Source organism: Dendrobates tinctorius, unplaced genomic scaffold (genome assembly GCF_039654945.1).
Source record: "Dendrobates tinctorius isolate UK_male_01 unplaced genomic scaffold, ASM3965494v1 ptg000126l, whole genome shotgun sequence".
Taxonomy (NCBI): domain Eukaryota; kingdom Metazoa; phylum Chordata; class Amphibia; order Anura; family Dendrobatidae; genus Dendrobates; species Dendrobates tinctorius.
In genome coordinates, this window is record NW_027361794.1 from 18,944,779 (window position 1) to 18,966,463 (window position 21,685).

Genomic DNA, 21,685 nt, shown 5'->3' on the forward strand with positions numbered 1-21,685 from the left:
TAGAGATAGATAGATAGATATAGAGATAGATATAGAGATAATAGATAGATAGATAGATATAGAGATAGATATAGATAATAGAGATAGATATATAGAGATAGATACAGATAATAGATATAGATAATAGAGATAGAGATAGATCGATAGATAGATATAGAGATAGATAATAGATATAGAGATAGATAGATATAGAGACAGATAATAGATAGATATAGAGATAGAGAAAGATAGATAGATATAGATAATAGAGATATATATATATATATATATATATATATATATATATATAGAGAGAGAGAGAGAGATAGATTGATATAGAGATAAATATCTAGATAGATAGAGAGACAGAGAGAGAGAGAGAGAGATATAAAAAAAACCAAAACACAATACTCACCTCTCCTCCTCGCTCCCACGCTGATTCCGGCAGCCGGCTTCAGTGTCAGGAGCTGCCCCCTCTGCCAGACACACAGCGGGTGCGCGATGCAGTGAGTATTCATTTCTCTTTAGCAGCGGGGACAGGGGCTCCTGCCTCCTGACACCCGCTGCTGCTCCACTGGCAGGGGCCCCCATAGCAGCTGCATGGTGTGCGACACACCACTGGCTGGGGGCCCCTGGAGCAGCGGGGGCCCTAGGCAACTGCTGGCCCTGTATGCCAGCAGGTGCCAGGGCCCACCAGATGCCAGGGTCCAACCGGAGAACCCTTCAGTTCTCCGGTGGGGCAGTCCGACGCTGCTTCCAGGTACTTCAAAGGCCTAGCACCAGTGTCCGACGTTCACTTATTTTCTTCTGCCGAATTCCCCATACGGTGGGGAGATCATATCTTATTCTCAACTGAAGTATGTTGTCATATTTATAATGGTGAGTTTTTCAACTACGTGTGCATGGTTTTACTAATTAGTCTTTGGAGGGGTCTTCTGATGCTGGGGTGCAGCAACCTGCCTCTTCTTGTGTCCTGCCACGGTTTCAGAGGAAATTGGGCCTAGCTGACCGACTGTTTCTTTTATTGCATCCCTAGCATATTTTATGAATCTCTGTTGATTATAGTAAATGTAATTCATCCAGTCCACATTTTTCTTAAAGTTCAGTCTAAAATAAGCTGCTGTCTCAGAAGTGTCACTTTGGTTTGTCTGAGCCATTTGTCCCTCCTGGAGTAGGACTATAAGTATCATGAGGAGCAGGATCATTACTCTTTCGTTCCAGGACCTTGCCGTGGCTGGCATGGATCCAAGTAGGTTTACCCTCAAGCTTTACTGATGTGACTGTAGTGAGAAGGACTTGGAATGGACTGTCAAATCTTGGCTCCAGTGGCTTTCGTGTATGTCTTTTGACCATCACCCAGTCTCCAGGCTGTAGAGAATGGGTTCTTCCTTGACTCTCTAGGTCTGGAATAGAATCAAAAACTTGTTAATGCACATGTGAGAGCCTCTTTTGAAGACTCTTGACATAACTGGTGAAGTTGTCGCACTGTAGTTGTAATGTCTGTGGAAAGTACAAACCTGGCCTCGGTGCTGACCCAAACAAAACCTCAAATGGGGAGATTTTTCTCTTTCTATTGGGTGTGTACCTAATGGAAAAGAGAGCTAAAGGCAAACATTCTGTCCAAGGTTTCCCTAATTGCTCACTTGCTTTCTGAATTTTTAACTTAAGTGTACCATTTAGCCGCTCAACCTTACCACTTGCTTGGGGACTGTATGGGGTGTGTAGTGCCTGCGTAACACCCAACATTTACATAGCATTTTGTATTACCTCTCCAGTGAAGTGGGTACCTCTGTCGGACTCTATGGTTTTTTATTATTATTATTATTATTATTATTATTATTATTATTATTATTATTATTATTTATTTATATAGCACCATTGATTCCATGGTGCTGTACATGAGAAGGGGTTACATACAAATTACAGATATCACTTACAGTAAGCAAACTAACAATGACAGACTGATACAGAGTGGAGAGAGGACCCTGCCCTTTCGGGCTTACATGCTACAGGATGGTGGGGAAGGAGACAGTAGTTTGGTGGGTTGCAGCAGTTCCGGTGTTGGTTGAGGTGATATCACTGGTAGTGGTGAGAGAGAAGGAGGTAGCGGGGTCATTGCAAGCTGTAGGCTTTCTTGAAGAGGTGGGTTTTCAGGTTCCATCTGAAGGATCCAAATGTGGTTGATAGTCGGACTTGTTGGGGCAAAGAATTCCAGAGAATAGGGGCTATTCGGGAGAAGTCTTGGAGGCGGTTGGGTGAGGAGCGAATAAGTGTGGAGGAGAGAAGGAGGTCTTGGGAGGACCGGAGGTTACGTGAGGGAAGGTATCGGGAGATTAGTTCAGAGACATATGGGGGGAGACAGGTTATAGATGGCCTTGTAGGTCAGAATTAGTCATTTGAACTGGATACGCTGAGGGAATGGGAGCCAGTGAAGAGATTTGCAGAGGGGAGAAGTGGAGGAGTAGCGAGGAGAGAGATGAATTAGTTGGGCGGCAGAGTTAAGGATGGACTGGAGAGGTGCGAGGGTGTTAGCAGGGAGACCACAGAAAAGGATGCTGCAGTAGTCGAGGCGGGAGATGATGAGGGCATGCACAAGCATTTTAGTAGATTGAGGGTTGAGGAAAGGACGGATTCTGGAAATATTTTTGAGCTGGTGGCGACAGGAGGTAGAAAGAGCTTGGATGTGCGGTTTGAAGGACAGGGCAGTGTCAAAGGTTACTCCAAGGCAGCGGACTTCTGGTACTGGGGAAAGTGTGATGTCATTAATTGTTATAGCTAGGTCGGGTAAAGAAGATCTGTGAGATGGTTTCAGGTAGTCTGAACTTACAGAAGACTTCTGACATCAATTTCTTTGCAGTGGCCCTTGCAGTAGCTTTTGGCATCGGGAAAGCTTCTGGCCACCAAGAGAAGAGTTCAACACACACAAGAACATATTCATATGTTCCCACCTTAGGTAACTGTATGACGTCTATCTGCAGTTGTTGAAATGGGTAGAGGGACTTAGGTATGTGTTTCTGTGGTACTTTCACTACACTTCCTGGATTGTGTTTGCATATGTTAGACATGTCTGTGTAAACCTAGTACCAACCATTGTGAAACCAGGGCAATCCATTGTCTATCTCCTAAAACACACATGGCATTCTTGGACAGGTGTGTTGGGCAATGGGCCGCATGAGCCATCATGGGTCACAAGGATCTTGGTAGGCATACCCATTGTCCCACCAACCACAAATCTTCATGGTCCCGAGCTCCAGCTTTCAAACAGACCTTTTTCTCCTCCCCGGTGGCTTGCCGAGTTAGAGCCTGTAAGATACTGAAGTCTAACTGGGGACACTAAGTGCTTACCATGATCAGTGGAGATGCACCAGAGGTCTTATGTTGCCTCGGCTTTCTTGTGGCTTCCTTGGCTGTGAGGTCTGCCTTGTCATTACTTCTTGCTTCATTGGTAGTGAGTTTCGTATGTGCCCTTACCTTAACTATGGCAACCTGCTTCGGGAGCTCAGACAGAGCTTTTAACAGAGATTTCTGGGCTTCGCTAACTATTATAGGAAGTTCATTAAAGGGTTCTCGCAGGTGGTGAAACCCTTGATGGACCTCACTCTTAAAGGGGCAGATGTAAAAAATAGGTCTGTGACCGCAAAAAATTCCTTCCTTACATTAAAGAAATGCTTTAAATCAGCCCCTGTGTTGGTACAACCCGATTTGTGAAGACCTTTTATCGTGGAGGTCGACGCTTCGGAGGTGGGGTTGGGGGTAGTATTGTCCATAGGCCCCTCTACCCTGACTAACCTCAAACCCTGTGCCTTTTTCTCTAAAAAGTTCTCTTTGGCCGAGAGAAACTATGATGTCGGCAACAGGGAATTGTTAGCTGTCAAATTGGCCTTCGAAGAATGGAGGCATTTTTTGGAGGGGACCGCTCAACCCATTACGGTCATCACTGATCATAAAAACCTGGCCTCTATCGAGTAAGAGATTGACCCCCAGACAGGCTCGGTGGGCACTTTTTTTTTCTCGATTTCACTTTACCATCATGTTCCGACCAGGGTCTAAAAATGTAAAGGCGGATGCCTTATCCTGAAGTTTTGATTCTGTGTCCCCCTCCAGAACCTCCTTCCTCCATTCTTCAACCAGGAGTGGTTGTAGCTGAAGTCTCCTCTGAGTTACAGAGAGATATTATGGAAGCACAAGCACAAGCTCCCAGGAATAAACCCCCAGGCAAATTGTTTGTACCCGAACAATTCCGTCCCACACTCCTTCAAGAATTTCATGATTCTATGTTAAGTGCACACCCTGGTATCGCAGCTACCTGGGGGGCAGTGGCTAGGGGTTTTTGGTGGTCCTCTATGGGTACTGATATCAAAAGGTTTGTAAATCAGGTTTGTAAAAAAGGTTTGTAAATAAAGGTTTGTAACCTCCTTCCTTGTTTTCAAAGGAGAAAACAAGGGGAACTGCTACCTTGGATCTAATCCTTATAAACAGGGAGGAAATGGTTGAGGAGGTAAAAGTGGCTGGGACCCTAGGAGGTAGCGACCATGCTATTTTAGAATTTTGGATAACTAGAGGCGGAAGACCTGTGAAGACTCAGACGTCAAGGCTAGATTTCAGAAAGGCAGATTTTAAGGGATTCAGAAAGAGAATTGGAGGGATCCAATGGCTGGATATCCTTAAAGACAAAAATGTCCAGGAAGGATGGGAAATCTTGAAAAATGAAATTCTCAAAGCACAGTTGTTAACAATTGCGAAAAGAGGGAAGAATAGGAAGCATTTAAGGAAACCAGGATGGATGAACACAGAACTTAAGCACATGCTAAAAAGGAAGCAAAAAATGTTTATAAAATGGAAAGAGGGAGGCATATCTAAAGAAGAATATAATGCTGTCTGCAGAACCTGCAAGGCACAAATCAGATTATCTAAAGCTGAAAATGAATTGAGGCTTGCAAGAGATGTCAAAAGCAATAATAAAGGATTTTGGGAATATGTCAAAAGTAAAAGAAAAGTCAAAGATGCTATAGGATTTTTACAGGATGAAAATGATGAAATGGTAAGACAGGATGTTGAGAAGGCTGAACTTTTAAATTCCTATTTTGCATCTGTTTTCTCTCAGAAAGGAAATGTAACATCAACTGTTATTCACTGTCCTATTAAGGGAATAGAAGAATCCAGGATATCTATAAACAGAAAGATAGTGAGGAAACACTTAGCTAACCTAAATGTATTCAAGTCTCCAGGTCCAGATGAATTACACCCCAGAGTACTGAAGGAGATAGCAGAATAAATTTTTGAACCCCTCTCCATAATCTTTGAAAATTCTTGGAGAACAGGAGAAGTGCCAGAAGACTGGAGAAGAGCAAATGTTGTTCCTATCTTCAAAAAGGGGAAGAAGGTGGACCCAGGCAACTATAGGCCGGTGAGTCTGACTTCTATACCAGGAAAGATCTTTGAACAAATTATTAAACAACATGTATGTCAATACCTGGATAAGAATGAAGTGATTAAACAGAGTCAGCATGGGTTTGTAACTAATAAGTCATGTCAGACTAATTTAATTTCCTTCTATGATGGTATTACTGATTGGGTGGATCAAGGAAATGCTGTAGATATAGTATATCTTGACTTCAGCAAAGCATTTGACAAAGTCTCTCATACAATCCTTATTGAAAAAATGACTAAGTATGGAATGGACAAGGCAACTGTTAGGTGGATTCATAACTGGCTTAGTGATCAGACCCAAAGAGTGGTCGTAAATGGCTGCACATCCAGTTGGAAGAATGTCTCAAGTGGGGTACCACAGGGCTCTGTCCTGGGCCCTGTATTGTTCAACATCTTTATCAACGATTTAGATGAAGGAATTGAGGGTAAACTGATTAAATTTGCTGATGACACAAAGCTAGGAGGGATAGCTAATACTAGAGAAGAGAGAGAGAGGATTCAAAAAGATTTAAATAAACTGGAGAAGTGGGCAGCAACTAACAGAATGGTTTTTAACAGGGAGAAATGCAAAGTACTACATCTGGGCAATAAAAATGAAAAAAGCATATATAGAATGGGAGGAATAGGGCTAAGTGACAGCACATGTGAAAAAGACTTGGGTATACTAATAGATCACAGACTGAATATGAGTCAACAGTGTGATGCAGCAGCAAAAAAGGCAAATGCAATTCTAGGATGTATTAACAGAAGCATACAGTCTAGATCACGTGAAGTAATTATTTCCCTCTACTCCTCTTTGGTCAGACCTCATCTGGAATATTGTGTCCAATTTTGGGCACCACATTTTAAAAAAGACATCAACAAACTGGAGCAAGTTCAGAAAAGAGCGACCAGAATGGTGACCGGTCTGCAAACCCTGTCTTATGAGGAAAGGTTGCAGGATTTGGGAATGTTTAGTTTGCAAAAGAGAAGACTGAGAGAAGACTTAATAGCTGTCTACAAATATCTAAAGGGCTGTCACATTGTAGAAGGATCAACTTTATTCTCATTTGCACAAGGAAAGACTAGAAGCAATGGGATGAAGCTGAATGGGAGGAGACACAGATTAGATATTAGAAAAAACTTTTTGACAGTTAGAGTGATCAATGAGTGGAACAGGCTGCCACGAGAAGTGGTGAGTTCTCCTTCAATGGAAGTCTTCAAACAGAGGCTGGACAGACATCTAACTGGGATGATTTAGCGAATCCTGCTTTGAGCAGGGGGTTGGACCAGATGGCCCAGGAGGTCCCTTCCAACTCTACGATTCTATGATTCCTCCATTCTTCAACCAGGAGTGGTTGTAGCTGAAGTCTCCTCTGAGTTACAGAGAGATATTATGGAAGCACAAGCACAAGCTCCCAGGAATAAACCCCCAGGCAAATTGTTTGTACCCGAACAATTCCGTCCCACACTCCTTCAAGAATTTCATGATTCTATGTTAAGTGCACACCCTGGTATCGCAGCTACCTGGGGGGCAGTGGCTAGGGGTTTTTGGTGGTCCTCTATGGGTACTGATATCAAAAGGTTTGTAAATATTTGTGGGGTGTGCGCCCACTCTAAAAGCTCTCAGGTCCGGCCGGCCGGGGAATTGGTGCCTTTGCCAATTCTGGATAAACCATGGACACACCTGTCCATGGACTTTATCACTAATCTTCCACCTTCCAAGGGCAACTCAGTGGTATGGGTAGTGGTTGTTACCTGCGTTACCATCTGCTGAAACCTTGGCCTGCTTGTTTACACAGCACATAGTTCGGTTGCATGGAGTGCCTGTGAACGTGGTGTCATACAGGGGTGTGCAATTTTTGGCCAGGTTTTGGAGAGCGTTTTGTAAAAAGTTGGGGGTCAGGTTATCAGTCTCCTCTGCCTATCACCCAGAATCCAATGGACAGACTGAACGCACCAACCAGTTGTTGGAGCAGATTCTGAGATGTCTGGCCTCTTCCAGACAGGAAGACTGGTGTGAGGTATTACCCATGGCAGAATTTGCATTCAGCTGTTGTATTAATCAGTCTACTGGAAAGTCTCCTTTTCAGGTCAATTATGGGTTTGTTTTGCAGTTTGGGGAATTTTCCCGTATCAATTCTGGTTGTCTTGGTGCTGAGGGGATGGTGCAACAGTTAACCCCTTTCTGCCATGAGACGTACTATCCCGTCCATGTGCCCTGGGACTTAATTCCCAGGAACGGGATAGTACGTCATAGCGATCAGCGGCGCTCACGTGGTGAGCGCCGCTGATCGCGGCCGGGTGTCAGCTGATTATCACAGCTGACACCCGGCACAATGTGTCAGGGACGGTCACGGACTGCCCCCGACACGTTAACCCCTTGTACACCGCGATCAAACACGATCAAGGCATACCGGGGGTTAAAGGGAAGCATCGGCAGCTCCCTCCGTGCTTCCCTGAGCCCCCCACGGCAGCGCAATGTGCAGCGCTGCTGCGGGGGGCTCTTTCCCTACAGGCCGCGGATCCAAGATGGCGTAGGGGACCTTCGGGGGCCTGTAGGGAGCTGACTTCCTCACTGCCTGCAAAGCGCAGGCATGAGGAAGTCTGCTGCACTGCCTGTGACAGATCGCTGATCTGTCACAGTGATCTGTGATGTGACAATGTAATAAAGTAGAAAAAAAAAAAAAGGGGTAAAAATAATTTTAAAAAAATCGCTAAATAAATTAGTAAAAAAAATAAAATATTCCCCTATGAATTCATTTTTTGAAAATAAAAAAAAACAATAAAAGTACACATATTTGGTATCGCCGCGTCCGTAACGACCCGCCCTATAAAACTGTCCCATTAGTTAACCCCTTTAGCGAACCCCTTAAAAAATAAAAATAAAAAACGAAGCAAAAAATAATGATTTATTATCATACCACCGAACAAAAAGTGCAATAACGCGCGATCAAAAAGACGCATATAAATATCCATGGTATCGCTGAAAACATCAGCTTGTTCTGCCAAAAACGAGCCACCATACAGCATTATCCGCAAAAAAATAAAAAAGTTATAGCTCGCAGAATAAAGCGAAGCAAAAATAATTATTTTTTATATAAAATAGTTTTCATTGCATAAAACCGACAAAACATAAAAAAAGACCTAAATGAGGTATAGCTGTAACCGTACTGACCCGAAGAATAAAACCTCTTTATCAATTTTACTGCACGCGGAACGGTGTAAACGCACCCCCCAAAAGAAATTCATGAAACGCTGGTTTTTGTTCATTCTGCGTCCCAAAAATCGGAATAAAAAGCGGTCAAAAAATGTCACGCGCCTGAAAATGGTACCAATAAAAACGTCAACTCGTCCCGCAAAAAATAAGACCCCACATGACTCGGTGGGTCAAAATACGGAAAAATTATAGCTCTCAATATGTGGTGATGCAAAAACTATTTTTACAATAAAAAGCGTCTTTTAGCGTGCGACAGCTGCAAAACATAAAAACCCACCATAAATAGTAAATCAAACCCCCCTTTATCACCCCGTTAGTTAGGGAAAAATAATAAAATTAAAAAAATGTATTTATTTCCATTTTACCATTAGGGCTAGGGTTAGGGCTAGGGTTAGGGTTAGGGCTAGGGTTAGGGGTGTGTTGGGGTTAGGGTTGGAGTTAGAATTGGGGGTTTCCACTGTTTGGGCACATCAGGGGATCTCCAAATGCAACATGGCGTCTGATCTCAATTCCAGCCAATTCTGCGTTGAAAAAGTCAAATGGTGCTCCTTCCCTTCCAAGCTCTGCCATGCGCCCAAACAGTGTTTTACCCCCACATATAGGGTATCTGCCTACTCAGGACAAATTGCAAAACAACTTTTGGGGTCCAATTTCTCCTGTTACCCTTAGGAAAATAAAAAATTGGGGGCAAAAATATCATTTTTGTGGAAAAAAATGATTTTTTTATTTTCACGCCCAGGCGTTATAAATTTCTGTGAAGCACCCCCTGGGGGGTTCAAAGTGCTCACCACACATCTAGATAAGTTCCGTGGGGGGGTCTAGTTTCCAAAATGGGGTCACTTGTGGGGAGTTTCAATAGTTTAGGTACATCAAGGGCTCTCCAAACGCACATGACACCCGCAGACCAATCCATCAAAGTCTGCATTCCAAAACGTCACTACTTCCCTTCCGAGCCCCGACGTGTGCCCATACAGTAGTTTTCTCCCACATATGCGGGATCAGGGTACTCAGGACAAATTGGACAACAACTTTTGGGGTCCAATTTCTCTTGGTACCCTTGGGAAAATAAAAAAATTGGAGACTAATTGATCATGTTTGTGTAAAAAATATGATTTTTTTATTTTCATGCCAGGGCATTATAAACTTCTGTGAAGCCCTTGGGGGTTCAAAGTGCTCACCACACATCTAGATAAGTTCCTTAGGGGGTCTAGGTTCCAAAATGGGGTCATTTGTGGGGGGTTTCCACTGTTTAGGTACATTAGGGGCTCTCCAAAGGCAACATGACACCTGCAGACCATTCCATGAAAGTCTGCATTCCAAAACATCACTACTTCCCTTCCGAGCTCCGACGTGTGCCCATACAGTAGTTTTCTCCCACATATGGGGTGTCAGCGTACTCAGGACAAATTGGACAACAACTTTTGGGGTCCAATTTCTCATGTTACCCTTGGGAAAATAAAAAAAATGGGGACTAAAAGATGATGTTTGTTGAAAAAATACGATATTTTTAGTTTCACGCCCGGTCGTTATAAACTTCTATGAAGAACTGGGGGTTCAAAGTGCTCACCACACATCTAGATAAGTTCATTAGGGGGTCTAGTTTCCAAAATGGGGTCACTTGTGGGGGGTTTCTACTGTTTAGGTACATTAGGGGCTCTCCAAAGGCAACATGACACCTGCAGACCATTCCATCAAAGTCTGCATTCCAAAACGTCACTACTTCCCTTCTGAGCCCCGACGTGTGCCCATACAGTAGTTTTCTCCCACATATGGGTGTCAGCGTACTCAGGACAAATTGGACAACAACTTTTGGGGTCCAACTTCTCCTTTTACCCTTGGGAAAATTAAAAAATTGGTGACTAAAAGATCATGTTTGTGGAAAAAATTCAATTTTTTTATTTTCACGCCCGGGCGTTATAAACTTCTGTGAAGCACTGGGGGGTTCAAAGTTCTCACCACACATCTAGATAAGTTCCTTGGGGGGTCTAGTTTCCAAAATGGTGTCATTTGTGGGGGGTTTCCACTGTTTTGGTACATCAGGGGTTTTCCAATCGCGACATGATGTCCAATCTCAATTCCAGCCAAAAACGTCAAATGTCGCTGCTTCCCTTCCGAGCTCTGCCATGCGCCCAAATAGTGGTTTACCGCCACATGTGGTGTATCAGCGCACTCACGACAAATTGCACAATAGCTTTTAGGGTCCTGTTACCCTCAGGAAAATAAAAATTGGGGGTGAAAAGATCATTTTTGTGGAAAAAATATGATTTTTTAATTGTACCGCTGTACGTTATAAACATCTGTGAAGCCCTTGTGGGTTAAAAGTTCTCACCACATATCTAGATAAGTTCCTTGGGGGGGTCTAGTTTCCAAAATGGGGTCACTTGTGGGGGGTTTCCACTGTTTAGGTACATTAGGAGCTCTCCAAACGCGACATGGTGTCCGATCTGAATTCCAGCCAATTTTGCATTGAAAAAGTCAAACGGCGCTCCTTCCCTTCTGAGGTCTGCCATGCGCCGAAACAGTGGTTCCCCCCCACATATCAGGTATCAGCGTACTCAGGACAAATTGCACAATAACTTTTACAGTCCAATTTTTCCTGTTACCCTTGGTAAAATAAAAAAAATTGAACCTGAAGTATTTTTTTTAAAAAAAAGTTAAATGTTCATTTTTTTTTTAAATATTCAAAAAATTCCTGTGACACACCTAAAGGGTTAATAAACTTCTTGAATTTGGTTTTGAGCACCTTAAGGGGTGCAGTTTTTAGAATGGTGTCACTTTTGGGTATTTTCTATCATGTAGACCCCTCAAAGTGGCTTCAAATGTGATGTGGTCCGTAAAAATAAAATGGTGTTGCAAAAATGAGAAATCGCTGGTCAATTTTTAACCCTTATAACTTCCTAACAAAAAAATTTTGGTTCCAAAATTGTGCTGATGTAAAGTAAACATGTGGGAAATGTTATTTATTAAGTTTTTTATGTGCCGTATCTCTGTGATTTAAGGGCATAAAAATTCAAATTTGGAAAATTGCAAAATTTCACAATGTCAGATGTCACAATGTCAGAATCACCAGGATCCATGGAAGCGTTTCAGAGTTATTACCTCACAATGTCACAATGTCAGAATCACCAGGATCCATGGAAGCGTTTCAGAGTTATTACCTCATAAAGGGATAGTGGTCAGAATTGTAAAAATTGACCCAGTCATGAAAATGCAAACCACCCTTGGGGCTTAAGGGGTTAAATACCCTCTGGAGGGAGGTGCAGGGGAATATCTTCAAAGCCCAGAAGAAGTACAAACATTTTGCGGACAGGAGGAGGGGGTCGTGGTGGGGACGGTTAGTGAAGATCCTTTATCCGTGGCTCCACCAGTATTGGTAGAGGGTCAACTGGAGTACGAGGTAGGGCGCATCATTGATTCACGGTGGGTGCGCCGGAGATTTCAGTACCTTATTCATTGGAAGGGATATTCCATTGAGGATCGGTCATGAGTTACCGCCAGTTTGGTGCACACTGATCAAATGATGTGGGCTTTTCATGCCAGATACCCTGAGAAGCCTGGGAGTCCAGTGACCCCCCATTAAAGGGGGGTAATATCATGGTATAGGACATGGTTAATGTCTTGTTCTCACAGGGTTAACTTTTGCCGGCCTCCCTTTGGATCTGGGAGGGTATTTATACTCCAGACTAGGATTCCCTGTCAGCTATACTGTTATTCTGGCTGTGTCTCTGACCCCCTGGTGTGCGTGTATACTGCATTGCTTGTTTGCTTCCCGTGTATGACCCGGTCTGTCCCCTCACTCTGTTCTCTGTCTCACATTTTATTTTAGTACTATTGTTTTCTCTGGTTCTGACCTCCTGGCTTGGCTATCGTTACTCTGTTACAGTTTGTCCCTATTGTACCGTCTATTACTCGTTCTGGTTTACTGATCTATTGCTACGTCCTGACTATCCGTTCTGTCTAATCCTTTGGTATTGTCGTGCTTTGACCCCGGCCTGATCTGGTTTACGTCCCTGTCTACGTCCCTTGGTAACTTTGTCCGGTAGTTACCCTTCTTGGAGTTTTCCTTCAGCTCCTAGCTCTCTGGAGCTTAGCCCACGCCCTCAGCAGTCACATGCTTCAGGTCCTGTTGGTCTAGCACACATCTTCACCGCTGCTGCCCCACTCCACAGTTATCTTTGCGCACAGTTTGTTTTACTCAGGACACGCGCATTGGCTCAGCGAGCAAGTGCAGTGTGGTGTTCCTGACAAGCATTTGTCCCATTATATAAGCCTCCATGGTGATGACCACAGATCAGTTTATTTGGCAATTATGGCTCAGATTCCAAGAGGAAATGGGAAACGGGTTTTCCTTGATGCCCCAGGAGGTTCCGGTAAAACATTCTTCATTAATCTGCTGCTCTCAGAAATTCTCTCAATCACTAACATTGCTCCGGCCGCTACGTCGTCTGGGATTGTGGACGCTCTCTAAGATGGAAGCCGCACGGCTTATTCAGCACCAGGATCACCCCTGAATCAAGCGCACATGGAAACTCCCGTCTGTAATATCACTGAGATCTTTCACAGATCTGGAAGGATCCAATCACTTAATGGGGGGAATTGTTTTACTTTTTGCAACGTTACCTGTTCTTAAAGGAGCAACTCCAGCAGAAAAGCTGAATACCTGTCAGCACAGCGGAGTCCTGTATAGACTGAGGCCCCTGATCATGTGACCCCCTGACTCCTCCCCTCCTGTGACCTCATCACAGGTCCTGTGCGCACGAAACAGCCATATATGTGGAGTGCAGTTCTGCGGGTGGAGGTATGTGGATATTTCCCATTATTGAAGGGGGGGGGGGGTGTGGACATTAACCCCTTCAGACTCTTTTGGGATCTCTGTGTGGACAGAATGCGGCTTCGCTGGTTCCCGGCTCCACATTAGACCCATACACACAACTGCAGGATGAGAGGACAGAAGCCCAGAGAAGTTCTCACACGTGATTCTTTCTCTCCTAGCTCCGCTCCAGCACAATAATGTAGATACTAGTGATGAGTGAGTCGCTTTCCACTACTCGATCAGGCATCGGAGCTCGGAGAAGCTTGTTACTCGATTATCGCAGGTGATGGAGCGCCATGCTCGAGTTCCCAGCCAATAACCATGCGGGGATTGCACGCCATACACGGTAATGCTGTGGCCATGTTGGCTCCTGACATTACTGTGACTGTCCGGCCGCATCACGTTATCGGATGTATAGGAGACCCAGTGACGCGATGCTCGGCACACCGTCCTCAGGAGGCAGCTCAGAGAGAGTTGTTATAGGAGGGAGCACTTAGATTATTGCCGCCCCCTAAATATTATAAAGTATTCTTTAGTGTCTTCCATGTGGCCCTATAGGGTTTATTTAACCCAGAAGCCTGTTTTCACCTTCCTGACAAGGCCAATATTTTCAATTCTGACCACTGTCACTTTATGAGGTAATAACTCTGGAACCTTCAATGGATCCCGTTGATTCTGAGAAGTTTTTTCATGACATATTGTACTTCATGATGGTGGTAAAATTTCTTTGATATGACTATGTTTATTAGTGAAAAATTGATAAGTAGGTGAAAATTTGAAATTTTCAAGCTTTTAATTTTTATGCCCTTAAATCTGAGTCAAGTCACATAAAGTAGTTAATAAATAACATTTCCCATATATCTACTTTATGCCAACACAATTTTTGAAACATAATTTTCTTCTGTTAGGAAGTTATAAGGGTTTAAAGTTGACCATCGATTTCTCATTTTTATAAATTTACAAAACCATTTTTTTAGGAACCACCTCACATTTGAAGTTACTTTGAGGGGTCTATATAACAGAAAATTCCCTAAAGTGACACTATTCTAAAAACTGCACCCCTCAAGGTGCTCAAAACTACATTCAAGAAGTTTATTAACTATTCAGGTGCTTCACAGGAACTGAAGCAACATGGAAGGAAAAATTGAACATTTAAACTCTTTAGTCACAAAAATGATCTTTAAGCCCCAATTTGTTTCATTTTCAGAAGGGTAACAGGAGAAAATGGACCACACCATTGTTGTTGTGCAATTTCTCCTCAGTATGCCGATAACTCGTGTGGGGGAGAACCATTATTTGGGCACAAGGCAGGTCTCGGAAGGGAAGGAGCACCGTTTGATTTTTTCAATGCAAAATTAGGTGAAATTCAGAGATGACACCATGTTGCATTTGAATAGCCCCTGATGTGCCTAAACAGTGACCCCACAAGTGACCCCATTTAGGAAATTAGACCCCTCAAAGAACTTATCTAGATGTGTGGAGAGCACTTTGAACCCCCAAGTGCTTCACAGAAGTTTATAACGTAGAGGCGTGAAAATAAACACTTTTTTTCACAAAAATTATCTTTTAGCCCTGATTTTTTAGTTTCACAAGGATATCAAGAGAAATGAACCACAATAGTTATTATGCAATTTCTCCTGAGTACCCCGATACCCCATATGTGTAGGAAAACCACTGTTTGGGCACAGGTCGGGGCTCAGGAGGGAAGGAGTGACATTTTGGAATTCAGACTTTGATGGAATGGTCTGTGGGCGTAATGTTGCATTTGCAGAGCCCCTGATGTGCCTAAAGAGTGGAAATCCCCCTCAAGTGACCCAATTTTTGGAAACTGCACCCTTCGAGGAATTTATCTGAAGGTATAATTTTATAACAATGATTATAATGCTTTTGGTTTTACTGGTGTATGAATTTATAATGTGGTGTTTTGTGTAAGGTGTGTAGAGTACATCAGATTATAAAAGTGTGTTGTGTCAACAGTATAAAAACTAATTTTATTAATTTGTGGACATGTGGTATGCTTTGAACCAATCCTTAATTCAAAGACCAGGGTCTCAAGGCGAGATTCACCATGGTAAATTGTGTCCCTTCGGATTCCCTTCTTGGAGCATACTCTGCACCGTTTCTGTGATCTTCCTTGATTTGCTGTTTGGGGAACTTGTCCCGAAAAATGTTGTCCTGCGACAATACGGGCACTATCAGTTTCAGAAGTACTGGGATCCTCACATTCCTGAATGCCAAACATTAGGGCCTTAATGACTACCTCCTGAAACTGAAGGAAGGTCTCCGTATTGCCTACAGATCAGAACAGCACAAAAGCATTGTACAGCGCCATCTGTACAATGTGCGCTGCTAATTTTTGTACCATACTTTAGCTTTTCACATGGCACTGTATGGTTTGAGGGATCTGAGAGATCTACACCCCATGTACCAATTGCGATCCATCAAACAATCTGGCTTTGGGACTTGTGTTGTGATAACACAAACGGTGACAAGGGAGCTGTTGTCACAGTGTATGGTGGTCAGGATAAGAAGATCCCATTTGTCCTTATACTTGATCACCATTATGTTGTCGCTGCACTGGGCTATGCTGTGCCCCTTTCTCAGCAATCGTCCAATTAGTGGCTTAGGGAGTCCTCTGACTTTTTCCGCACTGTGCTACATGCAACTTGTTCTTCTAACAGAAAGGTCTTGAAAAGTGGGATGCTGCTGTAAAAGTTATCAGTATAGCGGTGATAACTCTTAATCAGCATAGGGTGCAGCAATTCCCACACAATTTTCCCTCTCACCTCCAGGACAGGGCGGCATTCAGGGGTTCAATTGGGGTGTCCTTCTCCTCGTAGACCCTAAATTGTTGTGTGTATCCTCTCGTACAGTTTGTACAGGTTAATTCTGTATCTGGCCCTCTTACTGGGCAGGTGTTGTCAGAAATTTAGCCTCCCATTGAAATGAACCAGAGATTCATCAATAGCAATGTCCCTTTGGAGGTTGTACCCCTCAGCAAATTTTCTGCTGAAGTGTTCAACTATTGGCCGAATTTTATATAGACGATCAAAGTTTTGGTCGTCTCCGGGAGGACATTGCGCCCAGTGGCGTAGCGTGGGGGGGGCGGGGGGGGCGGTACGCCCCAGGCGGCACGTGTGTGGGGGCGGCGCGGCAGCAGCAATTCAATTCCTCTCCTCTGACTGGGAGAACAGCGCGGACTCCGCGGAGGCACAGTGCAGGCGCTTTCTACCTTCTACGCCACTGCCTTGCTGGACTCGGAGCCCCGGCTGCTTTCCGCTCCTGAGCCGGTGCTGGGCGGAGGTGTTGGCCGCTCGGGGCTGGTTGTTCGGTCGGAGCTGCCAGAAGAACACGTGGCGTGTGGCTGAGGTGACGCAGGAGGAGCGGATCCCGGGACACAGGAGCCGGTGAGTGAGGGGGACGGCGGGAAGCGCTGCCCAGCCTGCCCGGGATATCTGTGAGGGGAGGGAGACACCGCGGTATGTGATTGCCCCTTGAATTTCATTCCATCATGTAATGTTATACTACAGGGGGCGGCATCTAGGTAATTACTCCCTCTCCCCCATTTACTAATTCTAAAGTTGAGGCTCCCTAATCCTTGGAGTTGGATTGCCTACATCTTCATAAAGCTGATATTATGCAAAAGAGTTGGGCTCTGTAGGGAGAGGACATGGGGGCTGTGCAGAGGAGGACATGGGGGGGCTCTGTAGGGAGAGGACATGGGGGCTGTGCAGAGGAGGACATGGGGGGGCTCTGTAGGGAGAGGACATGGGGGGCTGTGCAGAGGAGGACATGGGGGGGCTCTGTAGGGAGAGGACATGGGGGGCTGTGCAGAGGAGGACATGGGGGGCTCTGTAGGGAGAGGACATGGGGGCTGTGCAGAGGAGGACATGGGGGGCTCTGTAGGGAGAGGACATGGGGGGCTGTGCAGAGGAGGACATGGGGGGCTCTGTAGGGAGAGGACATGGGGGGCTGTGCAGAGGAGGACATGGAGGGCTCTGTAGGGAGAGGACATGGGGGGCTGTGCAGAGGAGGACATGGGGGGCTCTGTAGGGAGAGGACATGGGGGGCTGTGCAGAGGAGGACATGGGGGGGCTCTGTAGGGAGAGGACATGGGGGGCTGTGCAGAGGAGGACATGGGGGGCTCTGTAGGGAGAGGACATGGGGGGCTGTGCAGAGGAGGACATGGGGGGGCTCTGTAGGGAGAGGACATGGGGGGCTGTGCAGAGGAGGACATGGGGGGGCTCTGTAGGGAGAGGACATGGGGGGCTGTGCAGAGGAGGACATGGAGGGGCTCTGTAGGGAGAGGACATGGGGGGCTGTGCAGAGGAGGACATGGGGGGCTCTGTAGGGAGAGGACATGAGGGGGCTCTGTAGGGGGAGGACATGGGGGGGCTCTGTAGGGAGAGGACATGAGGGGGCTCTGTAGGGGGAGGACATGGGGGGGCTCTGTAGGGAGAGGACATGAGGGGGCTCTGTAGGGGGAGGACATGGGGGGCTGTGCAGGGGAGGACATGGGGGGGCTCTGTAGGAGGGACATGGGGGACTGTGCAGGGGGGTACATGGGGAAGCTGTGTAGGGGAGGACATGGGGGGCTGTGCAGGGGAGGACATGGGGGGCTGTGCTGGGGGGTACATGGGGAGGCTGTGCAGGGGGGTACACGGGGGAGGGGGGCTGTGCAAGGGGAGAACATGAGGGCTCTGTAGGGGGTGTACTGTGGGTCTGTGCAGGGGGAAGACACGTGGGTCTCCTTACACTGTTTTATGGTGCAGCTCTCGGCAGGGCAGTGGTGGAGGTTCAGTAGGGTCATCACGCTAATACATACACATATATATATAGAGAGAGAGAACTGCAAGAAGATGAAAGTCTAGAAATTTAGAAATAATAACAGCAGAGTTAGTAGTAGACTAAAAATTAGATCTTTGAGTGTAGTGTGGGCTCTTCGGATTCTTCCGGATTATCAGCGACCAAAGGGGCGGCAAATTTTTCGACCGCCCCGGGCGCCACAAACAGTTGCTACGCCACTGATTGCGCCTTATCATTATAATGCAAAGTTTTGGATCCCTGCAAATCATGTCCTTGTCATGGCCATACAGAATACAGGTGTGCTGTAGAGAATATCAGTACTCCAGTAATGTCAAAGCTCTGGTTTTCTGATTATGCCCATATGCAGCAAAATTCCCCAAAATTTCATAATGTCTGCTGCATTTACGACGGTCCATCTGATGTATGATGATGTGGAATTTTGGATGAAAAATTGATCGCCATACAAGTTTGTCTGGGCCACCATAAGATTTATTATTTCCTCGTTGAAAAAAAATTTGAAGAAGTCAATGTCAGTGAGGCCTGTAACATCAAACTGGATTCCTGAGCTGATGATGAAATCCGGAATTTCGGGCAATGTATATGGGAGTGATTGCTGCAGGGGTTGCTTGTGTACTAGGGTGCCTTGCTGGGGGTCCTTCCTCACTAGATGAGGAGGAGGATGATGAATAGAGGCATGTGGAATATTCCCCACTGCCTGAATCCGTGTCAGAGGCAAGGAAGGGTATGCCTCCTCTGGTGAATAGTGTCTTCTTGACGAATAAGCCATTTTTATTTTATTTTTCAAAACCCCAGAAATGTTTATGTAAGTGGTGCTTTTACATGTGTAATGTATGGGGCTTGTCTAATACTGTATATTATAAGAAGTAGAGAGAGAAAAGTAGAAGAAAAAAATGAAAAGAAAAATCAGATGTAACAAAAAAAGTTTGTCTAAAATAAATTAGAGACTTTCACTACACTAATGCCCTCCCTGTAAATTCACCCAACGCTATTTTTTGTTTTGCAAAAGAGAAATGGACGTCACTAACAATGCAACGTACAGTATGTTCCTGTAATGCACTACCTAAAAATTGTATCTATGCAAATAATTCTTTTTTTGCAAAAGAAAAACGGACGTCACCAACAATGCAACATACGCGTCTCGAATGTACTAGGAATTACCCATTGCGATGCAGTGCGGTGACTGGAAATAGCGGCGCTCTACATATATGGCGCTCTGCGGGAATGCAGCTTCCATAGCATATCGAGGAGGGGTTAAAGGGATAAGACTTCACTATGGAGAGCAGCAGGATGATGTCTTTAAGTTGGCCACTTGTTCTGAGCTAAACAGTATGGAACCTTTCCCTGGGAATTAAAGGGAATTAAGGTAAGGTAGGACTCCTTATCTTAAGGGCATGTCACACTAAGAGATATCGCTAGCAATATCGCTATAACTAGTGACGTTATAGCGATATTGCTAGCGATATCTCTGTGTCTGATACTTACCAGCGACCGGCTCCCCCGCTGCTTATCGCTGATCGCGCGAGAACGTTCAGGACTGTTTCTCGTCGTCAGCTTCCTGTGGCGCTTCCTGCTGTGACGACGAGCGACGCGTGGAGCCGGGCGGGAGGACGCAGGATCGCCTGGTGTGACAGGTAAGTAGCGATCCCCGTCCCCAGCGATGTCGCTAGTGAGATCTGCCTATGTGGCAGCTCACTAGCGACCACTTAGCGATGTACCAGCGATCCTGACCGCGTCATATCGCTGGTCGGGATCGCTGGTACATCGCTAAGTGTGACAGTACCTTTAGACAAACAAGATTTATGCAAACAATTGTCTGTACTAGAGGAAGCAACAGTGTCACCAAGCTGGGATACAAGTGTAAAAGTCACAGATGGAGAAGTCACAGATGGAGAAGTCACATCTATGATCAGCTCTAATCCTGCCATCTCCACCGTTCTCATTACACAAGAAAAAATATATAATACTGGTGGATAAAACAAGACCGAGCACAAGATATTCACAGCCACCTACACATCATAGGTGAGATCTCATGACACCTTCTCTCCATCTACCTGATGATCCTGAGGAACATTAGTTTCTTCTTGTTTACAGTCCAGTGGAAGAAGAGGACGGGGACATCTCTCTGGTGTTGTCCTCTTACTGGATAGATCTGGAGGAAACACATACAGGGACTGAATTCATTCTTCACATACAGATAATTATAGGTCATGTGTATTTAGTCCTGTCTATTACCTGGTGATGTGAGCTGCTGGGGAACCTCCATCATGACGTCCTTGTACAGATCTTTGTGTTCTTCTAAATACTCCCACTCCTCCATGGAGAAATAGACGGCGACTTCCTGACACCTTATAGGAACCTGACACATACAATGATACCGTCATCCCCCCGATCCCTTCATAGCTTTACTGTATAATGTCCCAGCATTCCCTGCAGTGTCACCTCTCCAGTCAGCAGCTCAATCATCTTGTAGATGAGTGCTAGGATCTTCTGGTCATTGATGTCCTCATGTATCGGGTGGTGAGTTGGAGGCCCGGTGATTGGGCTCAGGGGTCTTCCCCATCCCTCAGACACAGGGTCCTGACAGCGCTCACTAGAGGTCTTCTTCACTACTGTGTAATCCTGGTTATGGAGAGACACATTAATAAATCTCACTACAGACATTCCCAGAGTCCTCACCTCTCCAGTTCTGTCCAATAGAAAAGAATGATGTAATGTGACGTCATCAGAATCTCTCACCTCTCCAGTAAGGCGGAAGAGGATCTCTAGGGTGAGGTGTAATATCCTCTCCGCCATCTTGTCTCTGTCCACATCCATCCTTCAGGAGTAAATCAGGAAAATTCTCTTATGTAGAAGATCTTCACTGAGAGGATCCGATATTGTAGAGACCTGAATGAGAAGATGAGCCGATGTAACATCATAAAAATCCTGTGTAATAATACAATTACTGGAGATAATAAGGGAAACATATGAGGAGATTTATTATTTTACAGTATTTAGTTTCCTTCTTTACATCTACTAATAAAACCTATATATTTAGGCCACAGACAACAAGCAGTTTCTTCCTCGGAGTCGGCAGCTGAATACGTTTCTTATAGACTCATCTTCCATAACGCTAATTCTCGTCTCATTACCGACACTGGAATCGGCATTAGCAATACTGCAGGAGATATTCATTACACGGGACAGGAGAAATAACTACTTCATGATGAGGACGACATCTTCATCTTCTACTACGGCTCTAGGAACATATTTGGCCAGAGTCCGTCACTGACTCCATCCCCATCGGCCGTCTATATGAAGGTTTCCCGTCTTCCCCGCACTGTAATCTTCTATCACGTTAGATCTCAGGTCTGATTCACACACAGAAGATTGAGGCTTTTATAAAAGCAAATTGCCTCTTCAGAGAAAAAGAGGAGTTGTACTCGATAGCGCCACCT

The 21,685-nt window shown here is 45.1% G+C and overlaps 1 protein-coding gene and 1 long non-coding RNA gene across 3 annotated transcripts in view; one reads left to right on the forward strand and one right to left on the reverse strand.

The window, feature by feature from the left end:
- Window positions 1–984: 984 nt before the first annotated feature.
- Window positions 985–21,128, reverse strand: LOC141047082 (gastrula zinc finger protein XlCGF66.1-like). Of its 2 annotated transcripts, XM_073542030.1 has the most exons (5): window positions 20,985–21,128; window positions 20,688–20,867; window positions 20,481–20,604; window positions 20,300–20,397; window positions 985–1,382 (listed from the first exon to the last, which is right to left on the reverse strand). In XM_073542030.1, the coding sequence occupies exons 1-5, from the start codon at window positions 21,060–21,062 to the stop codon at window positions 1,377–1,379; spliced, it is 486 nt and encodes a 161-aa protein (XP_073398131.1). In that variant the 5' UTR covers window positions 21,063–21,128; the 3' UTR covers window positions 985–1,376. The 2 variants fall into 2 exon arrangements, with proteins under 2 accessions (XP_073398131.1, XP_073398130.1); XM_073542029.1 differs by lacking the exon at window positions 985–1,382 and having other exon boundaries at window positions 19,668–20,397.
- Window positions 13,349–21,685, forward strand: part of LOC141047084 (uncharacterized) — a 75,922-nt gene continuing 67,585 nt past the window's right edge. Inside the window, exon 1 of the long non-coding RNA XR_012219748.1 lies at window positions 13,349–13,406. This is a non-coding gene — a long non-coding RNA (uncharacterized lncRNA). The remainder of the gene's footprint in view (window positions 13,407–21,685) is intronic.

Excerpts from the sequence above, each read along its gene's own strand:
- LOC141047082 (XM_073542029.1), bottom strand. The coding sequence starts at position 21,062 with ATGGATGTGGACAGAGACAAGATGGCGGAGAGGATATTACACCTCACC. Across the intron at positions 20,605-20,687 it reads TTGAGCTGCTGACTGGAGAG|GTTCCTATAAGGTGTCAGGA; the intron begins GTGACACTGCAG and ends TGTATGTGTCAG. Across the intron at positions 20,398-20,480 it reads CCAGCAGCTCACATCACCAG|ATCTATCCAGTAAGAGGACA; the intron begins GTAATAGACAGG and ends TGTTTCCTCCAG.